General features: G+C 36.9%; 1 protein-coding gene across 5 annotated transcripts in view; it reads left to right on the plus strand.

The window, feature by feature from the left end:
* The window catches only part of NAA16 (N-alpha-acetyltransferase 16, NatA auxiliary subunit), a 64,864-nt gene extending 44,719 nt beyond the window's left edge, over positions 1 to 20,145 (plus strand). For 3 of the 5 annotated variants that reach the window (XM_050711587.1, XM_050711591.1, XM_050711594.1), the window contains 11 exons: positions 8,646 to 8,718; positions 8,951 to 9,120; positions 9,499 to 9,651; positions 10,600 to 10,728; positions 11,272 to 11,485; positions 13,808 to 14,010; positions 14,707 to 14,815; positions 15,319 to 15,417; positions 16,413 to 16,556; positions 19,181 to 19,278; positions 19,537 to 20,145. In XM_050711587.1, coding sequence (XP_050567544.1) covers positions 8,646 to 8,718; positions 8,951 to 9,120; positions 9,499 to 9,651; positions 10,600 to 10,728; positions 11,272 to 11,485; positions 13,808 to 14,010; positions 14,707 to 14,815; positions 15,319 to 15,417; positions 16,413 to 16,556; positions 19,181 to 19,278; positions 19,537 to 19,737 — 1,593 coding nt within the window. In that variant the 3' untranslated portion in view covers positions 19,738 to 20,145. The remainder of the gene's footprint in view (positions 1 to 8,645; positions 8,719 to 8,950; positions 9,121 to 9,498; positions 9,652 to 10,599; positions 10,729 to 11,271; positions 11,486 to 13,807; positions 14,011 to 14,706; positions 14,816 to 15,318; positions 15,418 to 16,412; positions 16,557 to 19,180; positions 19,279 to 19,536) is intronic. The other 2 variants (XM_035553316.2, XM_035553317.2) reach the window with 1 other exon arrangement.
* Positions 20,146 to 21,075: the final 930 nt, after the last annotated feature.

Genomic DNA, 21,075 nt, shown 5'->3' on the forward strand with positions numbered 1-21,075 from the left:
TTGAAGTTGCCTTCGGTTTTCGAGGCAAGATAAAACTGTTTAGTATACTGATAATATCTAGATCTGTGGTTAGATCTGGTTTCCTACAGGAAAGCTGGGGAGGGAATCTTTGTCAGGGAGTGTAGGGATGTGACAAGGGGGGGATGGTTTTAAGCTAAAAGAGGAGAGATTTAGATTAAATGTTAGGAGGAAATTCTTCCCTCAGAGGGTGGTGAGGCCCTGGCACAAGCTGCCCAGAGAAGCTGTGGATGCCCCATCCCTGGAGGTGTTCAAGGCCAGGCTGGATGGGGCTTTGGGCAACCTGCTCTGGTGGGAGGTGTCCCTGCCCGTGGCAGGGGGTTGGAACTGGGTGGTCTTTAAGGTCCCTTCCAACCCAAACCATTCTATAATTTAATATTTACTTTCTTACATTTTAAGCACTTAAAATTTATGGCTCACTGTTGTATTCATAGTCATATCACTGCATTTTTCTTTAATGTGAGACTGACTGATCTTGTACTTCTAGCAGTTGTTCCACAGCTCCAAAGGAGCTTGTGCAGTTGTATTTGCAATGTGTAAACATACAGATGCTAGACCTTTGCAAAGCAGCAGTAAATTCTTCCATGAGTAGTGTTCTTCCTCTGACTTGTTTGCCATTCTGCTTGAGTAGTGTGCTCTCTACAAAGCTGGTGTACCGAGCAGCTTTCCTGTAGCTTAGAGTTCTCTCCTGCAGGGCTAACTCTTAAGTGCAAAACCTGTTGCATATGGTGTAGTGTTTCCAGTGCAGGCCTTCAAGACTAGATAAAAAAAAAAAAAAAGCTGGTTAATGCTCTTAGATGACTAGAAATGTTGCGTGATTCAGTCAAAATTGCAAAGCAATTGCAATGTTTATGGAGTATTAATTATACTATAAATCTTCCAATTTATTTTGCTTGTAAGTGGCATGCCCTATAAAAGAAATAATGCTGTTTCAGCAGAGCAGGTGTGCAAAACGCACGTGGACCACCATGTTACAAGTTACACTTTTATCTAAATGAGCTCTAGTTTGTAATTGTCAGTGGAGGAAACTTTCTTCTGTAACTTTCTTCAAATCAACTGTATTTACAATGGTGGTATTGATACTAGAAAAAAATAGCTCGTGTTTTCTTGGTTTTGTTTTTTTGTTTCAGGACTAGCTGATATCAGCGCTAGCTGCAGTGGACAGCAAGAGAAGTCTTTGCTTATGCAACAAGCTAACAGTTTTTTCAGAAGTTGTGCAGAATAGGATTTGAGGGTATCAAGCCATGTGTGCAAACGTTATTCTTGAACATACTGCACTTCTAGCTGCTTAGGAACATGTCATGCAGTGTCCCAGCCATGATACCCATTATAAGGCACAGCTCCAACCCTAATCTGGGGCAAATAGGAGCTCTCACTATGCTTTATTTTCAGCAAACTTGAAATTCTCGATGTATCTGACACTACTGGGTATGTTTTATATTTGGAGGTGATCATAAGTTATTAATGGAGAATTTTGGTTGTAAGGAACTAAGAAAAATCTAAAAGCTAATAAAGCTCTTCTCTCTATATATATTTTTTTCCATGAAAATATCAAAAAAGTTCGTAAACTTTCTTACAGTGTAGATGAGCTCTAAACAAATATGGAAGACTGCTTCTCTACCACTTACAAAATAAGTAACTGATTTCTTACATGGATAGGGAACAAGGAACATTTAATTTTCCAGGGCTTCAGGGTGTGTTGTTTCTTCTGTTTTGTTTTGACTTTGCTTGCTTTGTTGTCTTTGTTGCTTTAAAAGGAGTACTGCAGAGTTAATGCTGTGTGGCTGGCTAGTCCTAATAAACTGGTGAAATACCCGAATATGGTGTCTGCTTATCCACCCCACAGTGAGAAATGCTTAAGTTAGTGACTAAACATGACACTTTGGGATTCACTTTCTAGAAAGGTAAACAATGAATTTTTATAGAAGCTGGGTCACGATGTCCATTTGCAAGCTGACTGGAAAGGTGTATGCACAGTTTACGTGATGATGGCTGGAGAGTAGGTAAGTTTCCATTTAAAGCAGCGTGCAAGGTTTTGTGTAGCTGATGTCAAGGAAAATTAAGAAGCAGATCTGAATGAAAACTTTTTTTTTCCTTGTCCGTTAACACTTAAGTTGACTTAAAATAAGTGTGGAACTTCCCTTGTAGATGCATGTTTTAGTGCCAGTTACAGATATTTTTTTCCTGTCCTCTGTGTGCATGAACATACACTTTTTTAACAATGCTTTCCCTAGGGAAGCAGAAGGGAGTATTGATGGCTTGGCTGATTCAGTTTACACAATCAAGATACATTTACATTTAAACTGCTGTTAGTTTAAAAGCAATGTTTTCGTTGGGTTTTATACAAAACAGTAAAGCTGTTTACAGAAACAAACTTTGAATTAGTATAGGTCGAAGATAAATACAGAATTTAAAGAGATTTGCGGTAAATAGTGCGATAGATTTGTGTTGACTGATTTTCCTGGTTTTTACTTTCATGGCATGAAGTGGTGAAATAATTTTTAATTTGTGATTCTTATTGCCTTCAAATGTTAATCATGCACTAAAATGTAACGTATGGAGGTCCTACACGTGAGAGGCTGAAAAGCCTTTTATAATTGGAGTAATTTCTTTAAATACCCTCTGCTTATGGACTTACTCTGTGGTTCATGCCTCATTTGGTAGGGTAGAATCAGTCTTATAATAAGGTGTGGAACAGAAACTTTCCAAGTGAGAGTGTAAAGAAGTTTGTTGTAAGTTAGTGTATAGGCACCTTGATAAAAATTGGAAATCCTTGTTTGTTTGCATACTCTGTGCCTTTCTGTTTAGAATGATAAACCTGGGGTGTCGAAATTTTTTATAATCTTTTAAAGAAATAAAACCAACCAGTGTGAGCTGTACTGAGGAGGTTTTTTGGTTCTGTAAACTATGAGCTTATAAATGTTGCCATCCTTGATACTCTTTTAGTTAAATGTAAAGTATAAAGCCGTAGGAAATGGAATTTCTTATTCAGGTGGCTACCTAAATACACCTTCCTGTGTGGATATGCCGGAAGAGCCTGAACTCAGACCTTTTGTACAGTGCAAGTGTGCCAGCTGGCTCGTGTCTGGCATGCTCTGTTCTTCACTGCCTCAATGAAAAGCACATCTCAGTTCATGCCAGTCACTTCTTGGCTATGGATGAAGATTCTTCTTGTCTTTGTTAGCCTTCAGTAAAACCCTTTCTCTGGTGTGTAGCTGGCTTTTTTTTTTTCTTCCTGGTCTGGTTAATTGAATTTGTGAGCTTTTTTTCCTTTTAGAGTTGGTTGGTAGCTTCTTTATTTGAAACTTCCTCAGTGTGTCCATCCAGAAAGCTATGTTCAGAGTCCCTTGGATTGAAATACATTGCTCACGCAACAGGGCTGTGCTAGGTACATTAGATCATCAGAGGGGTGCCTCTGTTACCTTGAAATATTTCTATTCTTAAAAGTTTTGGGGGCCTGAATGTTCAGATCTAAGTCTCTGCATTTGTAGAGATGGGACTCCACGTTGCAAACTTAACTCCTGGGCAGAGCCCTTACTGTCTCTGGACCCAGGAGCCTTCAGAGCTCTTTCTGACAAAGGTTCTGTTTAGAATGCTATGGATAGCATAGCATCTCAAAAGATAGAAACCAGTCTTTATAGTGTTCCCCATCACTGTTTTGTTCAGCTCCCCAGCTTTCAGCTCTTAGTTTTGTGTGCATGTGTAAATAATTACCACCATCTCAAAGATGGACTGACAATGGAGATAGCTCAAGAAAGGGGTGGTTTAGTACTGGTTTTATTTGTGGGCTACCACAAGGCCTGTTCAAAGTGTCGTCGTCAAAAGCATTCTCCAGAAACATGGGCCAGTAACTGGTTTCTGCTCTTCTGTCTTAAGGTCTTTGGTACTAAGTTCTGAAATATTTTTCAGGGTCTGCTGGCATATTGTGAATGCTTTCGTGTCTGTCCCTTAGATAACATCTTGCTGTAGTGAAGACTACAAGCTTTGATATAGTACTCCTACAGACTGTTTTTATTGTTTCTCCATTTCCCACAAGGAATTTAGAGTATTGGTTTCAGGGTACATACTGGATACTTGTTTCTTTCTTGTGGAAGATGATGCTAATAATTTGGCCACATGTTCTTTATCTATTGATGTCAACATGGTTTTCCTCTGGGCCATGGAAAATGCCTTGCCAGGGCTATGGTTGTAAGGAGAATTTGCTATTTGGTCTTTAGGTATCCCATCTTTTCTAGGTGGTGAGGTCTGTTTTGAATTCTTGCACTATAGTAGTTTCCCTCGGGTACTCAGTGGTTAAACAAGTTGCAAATGGTTTCTAGATGCTTTTAAAGAGTGCTACTATTTTTCAGTTTCTCAGGTAGATACCAGGATTCATACCAAGTCTAGTGGACACCTCTTCATCTCTGCTGAAAAAGTGGTGTGACAAACTCAACCATGCTCTATCCTCCTGAATAGGAAATACTATTCTTACTCAGAAAACTTTTAAAGTGCTACTAGTGCTGGTAATGGGAAACCCCTTGAAAATTCACCTGTACTTAGAGGTGAAAACAAGGGATTTTCTTTACTCACCTTTGAGGCATACTTCTGCTATTAAGATCGAGTTTTGACATCTGTAGGAGTTGTTTTGTTGAATAAGTAGCTATCTGATTCAAGAGAAGTTTGCTCTGTTGATTGCCAAGTCCTGTGGAGGTTCAGGATCAGTTTCTGTTACTTGCAGGACCACTATTGTCACCATGTTACCTGCAAGAAACAAGTTTTCTTCAGGTAATAGAAAATGTTGTGGAGACCGTTTGTATTAAGATGCAAGGTTGTTCAATTCCAAGTTTCCAGGACAGATAACAGTCTGTCTTTAATAGAACGTGAACACGTGCTCTTTCTTTCTTGTATGCATCCTCTCACCTTAAAAGCAAATGCAGGATGCAGAAATACTGCCTTTGCAGGTTGAAGCAGTGTCCTCCCCCTGCAGATCTTCAAAACCAGCTGAGAAAAGCAACCTTCCCGGTGGGGAAGACCACCCATGTTGAGGTTTTGAGTCATAAGACAATGCCACTGGTTGATACGTGAGCCAGATTGTGAGGTTCCAGAATTAAGAACATCTGTCTTTGCAAACAGCCGAGTTCATTTCAGGCATAGAAGACCATTCTGTGGATGATGAACAATTCCACAGCTGGGCATTCAATGCGTGTCTACTTTCTCTTTTCCCTCTTTCGCAGGCCATCCTGCAGTAGACATATTTTTGCTAACGCAGAAATGCCTTATCGGTATTGGGGAACTTTCTATGAAATTAATCCCATATTTTAAGGGGGAGAGAAGTTTGGCAGCAACCCATCCCCTTCCTCAGGAGGGCCTGCAGTTGACTTAAGTTGTGAACTATGTAACAACTGCATCTATAATGAAGGAAAGTGGCTTTGGAACTATGATGCTTGTGCAGGTATACAGTTAGTGTTTGACCTTTCAGGCTGCTAACTATTTGAAAAATGCTCAGTAATACCAAGATGGTTCTGATTCCTGGATGTTACAAATCTTTTTCTTGCTACCAGAGTTTTTTTTGTACTACTTCTGGGTTGGGCATCTCAGATGCATGCTTGTTTGTGTAGACAAGGAAGGAGAAGCACACACACCTCTAGTTCTTTCTTTCCACTCTTAAGTACTGATACGAGATGGATTTGGAACAGAGGATGATTTCATCTCTTACAGTGTAATATGAGCTTCAGATGCTTCGGTTTGATTTTTTTTTTAGAAGTTTTAGCATAATGTTTATGAAGAATGATGTTTTGCTTAGAAATAGTGAAATACTAACGCCTTTAAGATGACAATGGTGGCTCTAGCATAACGATAATTGATAGTAAATCCAAGAGACGTGTTTTACTACTTAATTTGCTGTTAATATGGACGTACAAATTGTGGTTCATATTTCTAGACAATTTGTTTCACGAAGTGGCACATGAACGAGAAATTGTTACCCTAAATTGCTAGCGAGAGACTGAAGTAAAACAGCATAAGCATAAAAAAGGAAGAAAAGGATTCTGTGAGTGGGTCATGAAAAGCAAAGATAATTTCTGTTCTTGTCAAGAATATCTGCAATGTTCTAATCACCTGTTTTGCATTTTTGTAGTTGTTACTTCTACTGACTGCTTGCAGTATTTTCCAAATGTATTGTTCAAGCTAGTTTTCCAAATGACAATCCCAGCATACTATCTTGGACTGTAGAAACCAAAACTCCTAGCAGAGTTCTCAGTTTGGAAGAACTTAACATCTTTTAAGTCATGGTGCAGGTTGGTGTTGTCAGTCGCCTCAGGGTTAGAGGGTTTGGTTTCACTTTTGCTGAAAACTGATTGGAGGCCTTTGTGCTAGCTACCAGAGGATTTCTCACTCGCTCACTGCCCTAGGTCCTGCCCACAGACAGTTTCCCCTTGATAATGGAGCTAGCAAGTGGGCATCCCTACTCTGAGTCGAAGCTGCTGGCACTGACCCAAAACAGAGCCCAGGCATGTGTGCCTTGGGAGGTGGTGGTGCTCTTCTTTTTGGTTGGGAAAAATGGTCCTTGTGCAGTTGTGAAGCTGTACTCCCAGTGTCCTTGCAGTAGTGGAAAACTTGATGCTTAGAGCTCGGCAGTCTGGGTTCTCTTTTATGGAAAAGGGATCTTCTCCCTTTACGCACAGTTCACCTGCAATCTAGCAAAGCTGGCTGATCTAAGAGGAGTTTGAGTTTATTAACAGCCAAATGAGCCTAAGTCTGGGAAAACTTTGAAGTTGTAGTGAAAAATATCAGGGAAATAACACTTTCTGTTGCACGTACACTGCCAGCCTGCTACCTGAATCAGATGCTTGCTTCAGCATTTAAATTCATTTTAGAGAAAGCAATCTTCAAAGATTTTCTGAGGGTGCTGAAGGTTTCTTTAAGCAAATAGATGTCTGAGACCAGAGAACGATTTAATGCATTTATTTGCCTTTGTTCATTTGTGACTTCCTAGCATTCCTTTATCATTTTGTAATTATTTGAAGTCCAGTAATGTTTTGACATTTGATGAAATTTTTGCTACTAGAAATTTTCTCATGAGATTTGCCCAGAGCTTTTCAAAATGTGCATATCTGTTTATACATTTTATTACATTTTTGAGGCATTTACACTGACTGCATGTGACTTGAGTGTGTCACCTTCTCTGCTCTTTGAAACGCTTGCCATTTCTTACCAATTGCACTGACTTAGTAGTACCCTTCAAATTGAAAACTTTTGTTTTTCTAGAACTGTATTGGGTTTACGTGGCAAGGTTTTGGTAGCTAGGGGCTGCAGGGGTGGCCTCTGTGAGCAGGGCCCAGCAGCTGCCCCACGTCAGATCAGAGCCAGCTCCAGCCAGCTCACCCACCGCTGGCCAGAGCTGAGCCAGGGAGCAATGTTGGTTGGGCCTCTGGGAGAGCAGATTGAAGAAAGGGGGGGAAAAAAACTGCTGTGCAACAGCAGCTGGGGGAGAGAGGAGTGAGAAGCAGCCCTGCAGCCCCCGAGGTCAGTGGGGCAGGAGGTGCTCCAGGCACACAGCAGCAGTTCCCCTGGGGCCTGTGGAGAGGCCCCTGGTGGAGCAGGCTGTCCCCCTGCAGCCCATGGGTCCCACATGGAGCAGATCTCCACGCTGCAGCCCGTGGAGGAGCCCCCAGTGGAGCAGGTGGATGTGGCCTGGAGGAGGTTTTTATAATCTACAGATTTTACCTGATTGGCTAACATAGCTATTATTCTGTTATGCTTACAGTCAGACGATCTCATCTTTCAGGTCCATTTAGCATTTTGGGTATATATACATGGGTCATATTTCTCTCTAGTACTATTTCTGTTTTCATAAGAGGCTGATTCTTTGTTAGATATGGCAGGCACGTTTACAATGTAACTACAAAAACAGGTTGAAAGTTTCATAAAATGCTTTGAGAAATACTTTATGACACTTGCAAGACATGAACCTGATATTGAAATAGTTCATTGTCATGAAAAGCACATGTACTAACATTTGTATGTATTGTAAATGTCAAACTTCAGTAGCGTAAGCCCAGAACTGTACGAATGAATTTTGAGTCTTCACCCATGGAGGGGGCAATGATACAGTTGACAAGTCATGAATTCAGAAAGTGTTAGCCTTAATCAATGTATAGATTGTATATAAAAGGATGTACTCTGTGTTCTAGTCAGCAATGCCTTCTTAACAACAAAATAAGTAAATAAATTATTTAGTAGTAGAAAACAGAAAAAGTCTCCTCTATCTTCATTGTCTTCATCATGCCCAGTCTTTCCCAAAGCAACTTGTTTCAGTTGTCTCAATTTGGATACTTGAAAACTAATACCTTAATTAAAAAAAATTAATCAAAAATATAAGTTGTGAAGGATAGTAATCAAATATACTTGATTACTTTCCGCTGTAAGCTGCTGAAGATTACACCTGCATCCTGTAGTATCACCAGTTATAACCGATGATCAAAGGTAGCCTTGGAAAGGTGAAGTAAGCCATGTGATGATACCTACAATATTTTTCCAATTAATTATTTTAGTACAGCTTCTCAAATTTTGCCCAAGTAATTTTCAGGTTGTTAATTTATTTATCCACAACAGTTAAACAAAATTTAAGTTGATGTTTTTGTATGCAGGTTTCTACAATCCAAGAACTTGTTACTGGTTATGAAGCCTCTTTGAAAACGTGTGACCTTTTTGGTCCATGTGGTAAGTTTCTATGGATTTGTGTCAATTATGGTGTAATTACTAATACTATTTATGGCAGTTATGAAGAACTGCCAAACTTTTATTTGCAAGAAAATAGTTGTAGTAACTTTTAGTAAATGAAAGGATTATAGAAAATACTTGATGAGTCTTTTGTGCTTTGTTTTTTGTGTTTATTTTTCAAGTGCAGTGTTCAGTCTTACCGGTTACCGTAGCTCTTTCTGTTTTGTTCCAGAAAATGGAGAGAGAGAGCCCCCAACGACGCTACTTTGGGTTCGGTATTTCCTGGCACAGCACTTTGACAAACTTGGCCAATGTTCTTTGGCCTTGGATTACATCAATGCTGCAATTGCAAGCACTCCAACATTAATAGAACTGTTCTATTTAAAAGCAAAAATTTACAAGGTAAAGAGTGAATTTGTACGTGTGGAGAACATAGGTCAAAAACAAAAAGCCCCGTGAAACTGTTGTGAATGCGTGGCTAGTATTGCAGTTTTTAATATTAATGGGTGTTGATTTTCATGCATTTTTCTTTTTGTGCGCTGTTCTGTCAGTAAGAAAATCAAAACCCTTTTATTCTGTTTATTTTTTTGAAGCAAGTCACAACTTAAAGCAAATTGTTCTAAAAAAATACAGTGTGAAGGGTGAGGGGAGCCAAACAATAACAGTTTTTTTTATTTCTGAGGGAGAAATACCTGTAATTATAGATTTTAAGAGTTGGTCAAAATCAAGTTTATACTGAAAGTTGATTTGATTTCTCCTTAACTACTTTCTCCCTAACAGCATGTAGGTAACCTGAAGGAAGCTGCAAAATGGATGGATGAAGCACAATCTTTGGATACTGCAGACAGATTTATCAATTCTAAGTGTGCTAAATACATGCTGCGAGCAAATATGGTGAAAGATGCAGAGGAGATGTGTTCTAAGTTTACACGGGTAAGTGTATTGCTATAATAAAGAGAGGTTTTGTTGGCCTCTGGCTTTGAGTTTCACTGTTTCTTAAACAGTTTGTGACCAAAATCAGAAGTTTATCTTGAAATTGTCCATTTTTAAGATAATGCTCAAAATAACTTACATTTGGTGATAAATAACTATGTAAATGCTAAAAATTTACCTGGTAAATACTGAAAAAACACTCGGTCCAAGATACATGTCCAAAGATACTTGTAGTTTTGTAGTGACATACTTCTGAGTAGCTCTCTGAAAACGCACCTGATAGATAACTTGTTTGCAAAACCTGCCATTTGTCAGTAATGTGATCTGAGCTAATTGCACAGGAATATGCAAGCTGCTATATTATTATGATTTAGCATCATCATAAGTGTAACTTGGACTTAAGCATTTCATTCCTTTAAGCTAGTACTACAGACGAAAATTTTATAAAGCCAGTCCCATCCCTAAAAGGCGTGGTAAGCACTACAAATTGTTATCTTTTTAATATTGGTCTAGAGTATTGAAATTGTTGAGAATAAATCCTATGGTTCTTTTTTCTTGAAAAGATATGAAATCTGAATCCAATTTCCTTTTATTTTAGATTAACTAGTTCTAAAATAAATAAAAATATTATTCATTATACATGATAAAGCAGTAAGTATATGGCCGGAATTTTGTAGGTGCTGTGTATATAAGCATAAGTTAATTTTAAAGATATGTTGAGACACTAACCTTTTTCAGATAATTATTTTTAAAACATCATTTAAATTTATCCTTTTATATCTCGGGAAGTATTACGGTATTACAAGTAGTACTATCAGTTGCTGTGAGGTTATATCAATTTATATGGCATTCCAAGTAGTTTCCTACTGACAGGATGAAACTAGTAGCCATATTTGAAAAAAGCTGGGAAACTATAATGGCAAAAAGTGATAATGACACTTATTTCAGGAAGGGACTTCTGCTATGGAAAACCTAAATGAGATGCAGTGTATGTGGTTCCAGACTGAATGTGCTGCAGCTTATCAAAGGCTAGGGAAGTATGGTGATGCCTTGAAAAAATGTCACGAAGTAGAAAGGGTAAGTACGTACAAACAGTCAACTTCTTTCCTGAAGTTTCTTATACACTAATGAAAGATATTCGCTGATGTAAACAGCGTGACTTTGTTTGCATAGAAAGCTTCTAATTTTTTTAAAATGGGTTAATTCTTGAAGATTTATTGTAATAGCTAGAGATGACGTTAGTTATCTATTATGTGCAAAACTGTTATTTGAAGTGAAAATGATTCAATATAATATTTCATGTCTCTTATCTACAGCTATTTCTACATTACCTTTATGATGACTTTGGTGAATTGTTTTTAATAAAAGCCATCACATTTCAGTTGGCTTTTAAAGAGTGCCTAAACCTTTGAATAATATCATTGTTTTTCGCAAACAAAATGAGATTTTCATGGGTGTGTTTTTCCTACAGACAGGTACTCTTGAACAATCAGTATGGGAAAAATAGCTATATGCTTGCTGAATATTGCCTGTAAATAATATCAGTTATAAGTTATCTCTGTTTATTTTAAAAAGGGTAAATCAAGCAAATGCCTAAGACTATTTTTTCCCTCCTTGAAGCATTTTTTTGAGATAACAGATGATCAATTTGACTTCCACACATACTGCATGAGAAAGATGACTCTTCGTGCCTATGTAGACCTTTTGAGATTAGAAGATGTGCTCAGGAAACATGCCTTCTACTTCAAGGCTGCTCGATCAGCAATTGAAATCTACTTGAAGCTTCATGATAATCCTCTTACCAATGAAAGCAAAGAACAAGAAGTGAATTCAGGTATCTAGACCATAATGGAGGCTCATGTGTATGACAAGTAAAAGTTTTTAAGCTAAGTAATCTATGTACTATAGAATTAATGATTTGTGACATACATACATTCTGTTTTTGTTTATAATTTGATCAGTAACTGAAAAGAGATAATAGATAACATACTATAGATTTCCCTCTCTGTTCTTCCTGCATCATATTTTAAAACCAGTATGTGAATGAACCTAGTTATAGTTGGAGTACTTGAGGAGGAGCTGTATTTCAGAATCATAAGAGGAAAAATCAAATTGAATTCAGCCATTTTTCCATTTAAACAAGTTAAGATGTTGTTTTTTTTCTTAAGAAAATAGTTGCTTCTCCTTTTGTGGAATCACAGCTACTGTCAGTGCTTCGGTGATTGTTGACAAAAGGATGAAATTAATGCCTGGCTTTTTGCAAAGGGAAAGATATTTGACATTGTCCTGGTTTCAGTTAGGACGGAGTTAATTTTCCTCCTAGTAGCTGGCAGGGTGCTATGTTTTGGATTAGAATGAGAAGAGCGCTGATAACATGCTGATGTTTTAATTGTTGTAGAGCAGTGCTTACACCAAGCCAAGGACTTTTCAGCCTCTCTCTGTCCTGCTAGCGAGCAGGCTGGGGGTGCAGCAGGAGCTGGGAGGGGACAGACCCAGGACAGCTGACCCAAACTGGCCAAAGGGGTATTCCATACCATCTGACGTCATGCTGAACAATATATAGGGGTGGCTAGCCGGGGTGGAGGGGGGGGGGGCTGGCTGCTCGGGGATAGGCTGGGCATCGGTCAACGGGTGGTGAGCAATTGCATTGTGCATCACTTATTTCGTACATATTATTATTATTATTATTATTATTATTATTGTTATTCTTTTCCCTGTCTTAATAAACTGTCTTTATCTCAACTCACAGACTTCACTTTCCCGTTTCTCTCCCCCATCCCGGAGAGGGAGGGGGGAGGGTGAACGAATGTCTGTGTGGTGTTTGACTGCCAGCTGGGCTAAACCACAACAGACATGGAGGAAAAAAGTTGAACTAAACCAAAAATGCCACTTCATGTTGCTAATACCATCTTACCTTTTATTGAGGTGAATGAGGTTTTCCCCCCATCTGTTTGTTTATGATGCACATACAAAAAGGGGCACGTTTCACAGCATAGTTCAGCTTGCATCCTTTTTCTCTCCAATTTTATTTTGTTCTTGTATGTAATGTAAAACAGGTGTGTGACAGAGGACCTTGACAGAAATATGTAACAGAAATTAAAATGAGGAAGACTAAGTCATGTAGCTCATTAGTCTGCTGTGAATGTGAGTTCAGTAGGCTTATCCACATGGCAAGACAGTATCGCATGAATGAGGGGAAAAGAACATTTGTTTTTCCTTGCCTCCCAGTCTCAACTCTGGCTGTAGAGCCCTGGTAGAGGTTGTGATAGCCACAAAAAAAGATGTGTTAGTCCCTCAGAAGCTTATTTTTCTGTTTTTTGACACTTTATTTGCACAAATCCTGTTTTCTGTGAAACATGACTGAAGACCAGGTGGAAATTACAGTATATTCCCAGCTAAAGCAGGAAAGAAAAAAAAGAGGAGCGAACGGGGCAGGCTGGAGGCTTCTCACTTCCATATGGACCTGTAGAAAACCATGTTTTATGTGTATTCTGCTTTTCATGCAGCTGTTAAGTTTTCTTGGTTTATCTAAAAGTTAATGCAGTCTACAAATCTGAACACAGCCAGCAGAATGAAGTCTCATAAGATGGTATTGTTAATACATACTGGAATATTTCACCTCCCAACCCCAAACAATACCAGTTTTTGCTTGCATCCGTTTAACTTGGCATTTGTAGAAAATCAAGGATATTATCTTGACTGTACGTGGGTCAGACACTTCAATGAATGATAATAGGCTTGTTTTAAGTTGGAGTATAAATCAGTCAGGATGTTTCTAGTATTAGAAGATGAACTGCAGTCAACACATAGGCTTAGTGTTACCCTTGAAAATCCATTTTTCTAAGGCAAAATCTGTCACATGGATTTAACAACTTAATGTAGTTAACGTTTCAAGTAGCTGAGGTTTCTGTAACAGCTATGAAAGAGTAAATATGCAAGAATGAGTGTTGTGCTGTAATCCAGTAGTAAAAATGGACTTATATCACTATATACGGTGATAATATTTTGGCAAGAACTGGTATTTCTGGAAGTTACTGTAAAAGTACGTCACTTCAACGTGGTTGGAAGAGCATAGTGGAGTGCCTCAGTGTTGTTTGAGACAAACAGGTTTTCTAGTTAAAAAGTTAAAATAAGTTACCTGTTACTTAATCTATAGAAAATCTCTCAGCCAAAGAATTGAAGAAAATGCTTAGCAAGCAGAGAAGAGCACAGAAGAAAGCAAAACTTGAAGAGGAAAGAAAACATGCAGAAAGAGAGCGACAACAAAAGAATCAAAAGAAAAAGCGAGATGAAGAGGAGGAAGAAACTAGTGGACCCAGGGAAGAACTAGTTCCTGAAAAACTGGAAAGGGTTAGCATGGTCTCTACGTTAAATTCATGTCATTGTCATAAAAGTCTCATAATATGGGATTATTATGAGGTTCTTCTAAAATAATCCATCAGTTTATATAAAACCATTTTTGCATGCAAAGATACCTTTTTTGTAGTCTACCTCTACTCATGCTGAAGAGGTCATATTTTTTTACTCTAATAATTTGAAGTTCTATATTAATATTCATAATTTATTTAAATTTTGGTTGTTCCAATGGTAGGCCATCTTTCATTAGGATAGATACTGAACAAAAAGATGGTTCTCGCCCAAAGTACTGTGTTGATCTTCATACAGTGAATAGAGAAAAATTAACAGAAATATGATTGCTGTCCACAAAATATAAAGACAGAGACAGTATTTCTCTAAGCACAAAGAACTTCCCCTTATCAGAGTAACTTCAGAAGTTGTCTAAAGTGATCATATTTACTTTTTAAATGCTAACTTACAAGGTGACTATGCTACATGAGCAGTGCCACAGTTAGCAGTGATGTTGCCTTTGTCAATATGAAATCATGAGAACACACTTTTAAACCTTACAGTTCAAATAACAATGTTACAGTTCAGTTTAATTCACATAGTTCACCGTTGCCCTCTGATAATTTAAATGCTGTGAATAACAATTATTAGTGGGTTTTATCAGATGTTTATTTCAAGTTTTAACTTTCATTGTGTGTTTATTAACAGGTAGAAAATCCATTAGAAGAAGCCATTAAGTTCCTAATACCACTTAAGAATCTTATTGGAGATAATATAGACACACATTTGTTAGCATTTGAAATATACTTTAGAAAAGGTAAAGTATGGTTTAGTTTTATTTTTGCTTTACAAACTTTTAATTCTTCACTGTGGCCTATGTTATTTGTAGTCAAAAATTGTCTGAAATATCTATTCAATTGACTAAAGCAGGAACTTGATATCAAGAAATTATAGGACAAATACAATTTTTGTTCAGCCACTCATTAAAAATAAAGCTAAGAGCAGAATAAGCTTTAGCATACACTAATTAATGCTGTAGAAAAATATTTATAGTGTGATTGATAATTACCTAGGGTAACACAAATCCAGACAGTGAAATTATCTATGCCTTTTTGTCAGTTTGAGCTGCAGGCATTCCTATATTCTGAAGTAATTTGGGTGTGAAAAGTAAATCTCATTTTGAATTCTCTGTAGGCCTTGACGTTTCTAACATTTGTACTAGATTTGCAACATAAGCAACATAAAACAGTATTTGATACAGAACTCTTTCTAATTTTTAGTATTCCTAATCTCAATGTTTTTGTTTTTCTCTTCCCACAGGAAAATTTCTGTTAATGTTACAGTCTGTCAAAAGAGCTTTTGCTATCAACAGTAATAACCCATGGCTACATGAGTGCTTGATTAAATTCTCTAAAGCTGGTACGTGTGTAGGAAGTACGTACGTATGCATGTATAAGGATACAGGAAGTAATGTGGACAAATATGTTTTTGTAATGTTTAAATATACTCCTGAAACACAAACTTTAATAAAGACAAAAAAGTGGTTCGTTTTTTCTAGGTAATACCTAGGAAAGCACAGGTTGTGCTATGTAAGGCAGCATGTACGTATTACGTACTCCTTCCTCCATTAATCCAGCAGGTGGACCCTTTAAGTCTGTTTTAAGAAAACAAGTGGCAAATATGGGAGAAAGATTCTGACCGAAGCCAAGTATGCATTATGAACTTGTGTTAGGCAGCAGCAAATAGACATGGCAGAGAGCCCTTATGAATGATTCATCTAGAAATGTATCTATAATGCTTTTATAGAGCTGAAAATGAATTTGAATAAATGTTTCTGCATTTTAAGTGCAACTAAGTTGACTTTTTAAGCTTTTTTTAACGTCATTTATTAACAGACTTTTAAGAGTAGAAACTGAACAAAGACACAGGAGCTTATAATGACTTACATGTATATCCTGTTTGCTCTGAAGAAGTTCTACCAAATCCGGTGTTTTATTTTGTCATATGAATCTGTTTTTCAGCTTAAATATGAAGTCTTAAATTTCTTAGGCTGATAGCAGAAATTATGCATAAGATAGTGTTAAAAGGAGCTGATTGTGTATTTCTTGTTGGCTTCATTCCCAATTAGGTAGTTTAAATTAAAGTAACTGCAAAAAACATATTCTACTAGTCAATGTGTATGTGTTTGCAAAATGAACATTTTTCAAAATATAATCAGAATCTGACAGATTTGTTTTGTGAATACTAAAGCTTGTGCTTGCTTGTAATACTGTTGAACTAGAATTTGTTTCTGTGCACAAATTTGCAAAGAAAAAAACAAACAGGAATTTTAACAGTGATGTTTGTTTTCACATTGTTTTCTGCAGTTATTTAAAAGCTGTCTTTTTTTTCCATCTTACCCTTTCTCTTTCCAGTATCTGACCATAGTAACCTCCCAGAAATTGTGAGCAAGGTCCTAAATCAAGAAATGCAGAAAATCTTTGTTAATAAAAATTTGGAAAGTTTTAATGAAGAGTTTCTCAAACACAATGCTACCTCCATTCAGCACCAACTGTCAGGTTTGTTTAACTTCTTAAAGTTTTCGAAAATAAGTTGATTTCAGTGATTGAAATCAAGAATATCTTTCTGCATTAAACGTAAATTGGAATGAGATAGAAACCCACTGTATGTTTTCTTTTTTCCTCTGCTGCCTTTGACCATTTAAAACAAACAAAAAAAACACACCAACTCATTCACTTTATTAGATGCATGATGAACCTGCTCCTTACCTCTAGAAAGTGTAGTTAAACTACCAAACCACCGTAGGTATTCAAGTGTGGAAGCACTGTCATCCCTCCTGTTTCAGCTTCTAGTGTTGAAATAAACGCTATTGTTTTATATTTTCTAATTATCCCATGTAATAATAATCAATCCTATACATTAGAAAGTGTTTCTTCCCCTCCGGTTTCTAATTAGCTGGGATGTATCTCACACATTCTCACAGCTTTGTCAAGTAGCAACAGCATGAATAAAAATACAATGACAGCCTTGTTCCTTTTGTTTTTCTGCTCTGTAGGCAACAATGAAAATGTGCACATATGTCACTTTCATACTATTTGCGTAGAAAAAGTATGAGTAGCTGCTGGAGCTAAGTGGAAGGAGGTCGAAATTGAAATTTTTCACTTCTCCTGAGTCCAGAAAGTTGTGGAATAAAAATCAATCAGGCACTTAAAGTACTTAGAGCAGTACTAATCTCACTTAGTAAAAATCTCACTGTAAGAATTAGCCAGGCTCTGTCAGGAATCCCTAGAGAAAGTTAGCTCCAGAGGATTGGTCATCTTGCTCAAAGGAAGGTTAGGCAGGTTACCCCAAACTTGGACCCTGTTACAGAGCCCTGTTACAGGACAGTGTCTTGAAAGAAATACTTGCACCCCTTCCATTCCTGTGAGCAGGTTCAAGATTTGGGAAGTCAAGTTACAGGTATTTCAGCAGGTGTTTGCTACAGGTTCTCACGGATGTGTTCTTGTGCTTTTGTTACCTTGTTAGCCATCCAACTGGATATTTTCCAGGTTCTGCTTTCTTGTCCTCCATTATTATGGGAATACAGTCACTTTGTCCTAGTAATTGTACAAGCTAAGACTATAACACCCATGAATTTGGCTTCTTGTCTGTAGTATTTGACAAGAAGGCAAACTAGATCATTGGTGGTGGTGGCAACCATGTTAGAGAGATGTCAGGGACCCCTTTGAAGAAGGTGAGTCTATAGATATTTAGTAGAGGTGAGGGACTCAATAGTGTAAAAGCCCCTTTATATCCTTAGAGTCCATTGACCACTGCGATTCAACAGTGTATCAGTTTACAGGCAGCAGCAACAAATGTGGGACTAGGATTTAAAGTGAACTCTGGAATGAAATAACATGTCCTTAGTAGCTTTAGGACTTTGTGTCGATTGTGTCAATCTTCTGTTTATGCTGAAAAAAGTTTAAAATGGTTGATTCATCTACTGCATAACTTAAAACTTCGTAAACTGGCATCTCTAATCCAAGTTTGAAAATACAAAGTTCCGAAGTCTGAGTTTCCAAATGAGTTTTCTTAGCTTAAAGTAGTTTCTAGTAAAAATATCATAGACAGAATTTTAAAAGCTTTTCAACTCCTAAACCATAACATAACCTCCCTGACTTGAAACAAATGTAACCAGGTTAAATTTAATGTTTCTTGACAGTGTTAACTCAAACCCAAATATATTTGGTGTGGTAATTTCTTTTCTGAAATGTTCTGGATAAAGAAAGCTGTTAAGAACTATGAAACTTCTTTTAATTAGGAAAGCACATTTAATGATTGGGAAATAAGTTGAAAAAGAAGAGGCAATACACTTAGAATGTGGGTTTTTAACTTTTCTATTAAAGTGATTTCTTAAGACTTTTGTTCCTTGTAGTAGATTAGATGTGAGGTATGTCTGTACTCTGCATTTTGAGAAAGAAAAGTCTGTGGAATGCCCACATGTTCATCAAACCAAGATTTTATATTATGCCGGTAAAGAGCAACATGGTATCTTGCAGAGATGCCCAGACCGGTTTTGTTAAACTGTTTGTGGTCCAATAAACTGCATGGTTACATCAATACAGCGTGCTTCTCACCAAGGTTATCTAGCCCAAGCAAAGTACTAAACATGTGTTATGCTTTTCTTATACCTAACCTAGGGTGAGTGAAATAGCTAAGCAGCTCTACTTGGGATTACTCTCTGCCATACAAACATGGATTTTTATGGTGTTCTTCTGGAATGTGTTCCAAAATTGTTCAGTAACTGGATTGTTCTGTTAATTCACTTACCTCCAGTACTTTTTCAAAAAGTACTAAATCATTCAAAAAAATATTAAATCAGAACATCTCTGAGAAAACATCTCTTACTCACTGCTATGTTTATAGTATGGGTTTCATTTAGCCTGCTGATTTGAAGAACTTAGTCATGATCATTAATGCATTTCATTTTTGCAGAAGCAATCTGTGTTGCTCAGTCCCTATGTTCTTAATGAACTTCAAAATAGCCTTAGTTTCATTGGTTTTAAGTTATTTATAATGGAGGAAAATATAGCTTAAAATTAAGAAACCCTAATTCACATTAAATTTTTTGGATCCTGTGTGTCTGCCTGTGCAGTATTGCATTTAGGAATATTATCTAAATGTGTTTTTTTCTTGTGCTAAGGTGCAAAGATGATGTATTTCCTGGACAAATCAAGGCAAGAAAAAGCTATTGCTGTGGCTACTAGGTTGGATAAAAACATGAGAGACAAAAATGTGAAGGTAAAAGATACAGTACTTAGAGACAAAAATATATGGGATCTTAAATAATGTATACTTAGCATGTATGTTATCCTACAGTTTTATATTTCTTGATAAATATTTAAAAAAATGTTGTTTTTAAACTTGTTTCTAAGTAATTATATTTGAATACCAACAGAGCACCTGTTTGTTCAGAGTAGTATTGTTAACAGCACATCCTTTGATAGTAATAAAACATCTGTAAATCACGCTTACTAACTGTTAATTTTCTTTCTGTAGACATTAACAAAGGTTTTCGAGGCACTGCTTGATGGCAGTTTCGGAAGCTGCCACACTCAATGTGAAGAATATCAAGCAGCATGTCATAAACTGTTCCCTTTTACATCTGCCTTTATGCCTGCCACAAATGAGGATGATAGCAGCATTGCATCTGTGAATCATACAGCCATTAATCATGATTTACTCTCTAATGAAATATGAAGTAGCGTGTGCAAGCCCATGTGTGTGTCTACCTACCTACACACACACAAAACTCTGACTGTCATTACATGCTGGCTGGATATGGATCAGGGTTACTTTTCCAGGTTGTATTTTAATATCTTTAACAGGTATAAAATGAAATATTTGGATAGTTAAATGAAATGGATTATACTATTAGTTATTTTTTTCTCCCAACAAAAACTGCCAATATTTATGTAAACATTATCCTTAATCACCATTTTTCATGTTTATACTTGTACAGTTTTAAGTCTTTTAATAATCCATCAGCCTTCCCTCACAAAAAATTATGGATGTTGAAGACTGCTTTCACATAAGTGTCATTACATATGCATATAAATGTGATCATATCTTGTTAATAAATTCTTTTGAGCATTTTTAGCAGATTAAGACAGAAGTGCTGCTTGAATTACCCTCCTTATCTTTTACTGTTGTTCTTCGGGTTTTTTTTTTTTTTTTTAAATTATCTTTGGTCATCTTGATTTCTTTTGAAGCACAGTGAACATTGGCGGTTTGCATGTTTTTGTAAGGTGTGTGTCTTATGGAACCAGTGTTGATGGATTTGAAGATTAGGTTTGTGTAAAAACTAAGGGTTTTTTTTTTTTGAAAACTGTGTTCTATCTACCTTGTGTTCCATAAATATTTTCTTAAGTTTATGGTCGGTTTCATGTGTTATGTTCCAGTATTCTCAAGCAATTCCCTGAAAATACAATGAATCTGATACTGTTGTCTGTCCTTTGTTCCATTTTACTCTTCTTTCTCTCTTCTGGTTTCTCTCCCAATCTGTTCACTTACTGTCACTTAAGTTTAAAAAAAATGCTGCTCCAAATTTGGGCAAATCTATAAGGTACAGGAATGGAGGATACAGTTCTTCTCTACATCATTAAATTCACTGCTAAGTTTACTGTGTTACCTCCATTAAAAGTCTTAGTTGTGGACTTACGGCCAATACTCCAGTACTTCTCATGCCTAAATACTATTGCTTTAGGAGCTGCAAAGCAAATAGTATCCGAGGATTGTGTTTTATATTTTAAAACTATTTAAGGGAGCACAAAGAGGAAGACTACAAATCACAATGAACCTTTTTCTTACTCTGTATTCTGGTGCGTTAACTATTAAATATACACCACATGAAAATGGAAGTTTGACTCTAATATACCTATTTAAAGCATAATGCTGGACAAAATGGCTACATATGACAGCTTTACATTCTATAAGAACTGCTATCAAAACATAACTATACTGTGGCTTGTACAGAAAATCCATTTTCTGGAAAACTGTAATGGAATCATTCAATCGGTTTTGTTTTTATTTCACTGC

This window comes from Cygnus atratus, chromosome 1 (genome assembly GCF_013377495.2).
Source record: "Cygnus atratus isolate AKBS03 ecotype Queensland, Australia chromosome 1, CAtr_DNAZoo_HiC_assembly, whole genome shotgun sequence".
Lineage (NCBI taxonomy): Eukaryota > Metazoa > Chordata > Aves > Anseriformes > Anatidae > Cygnus > Cygnus atratus.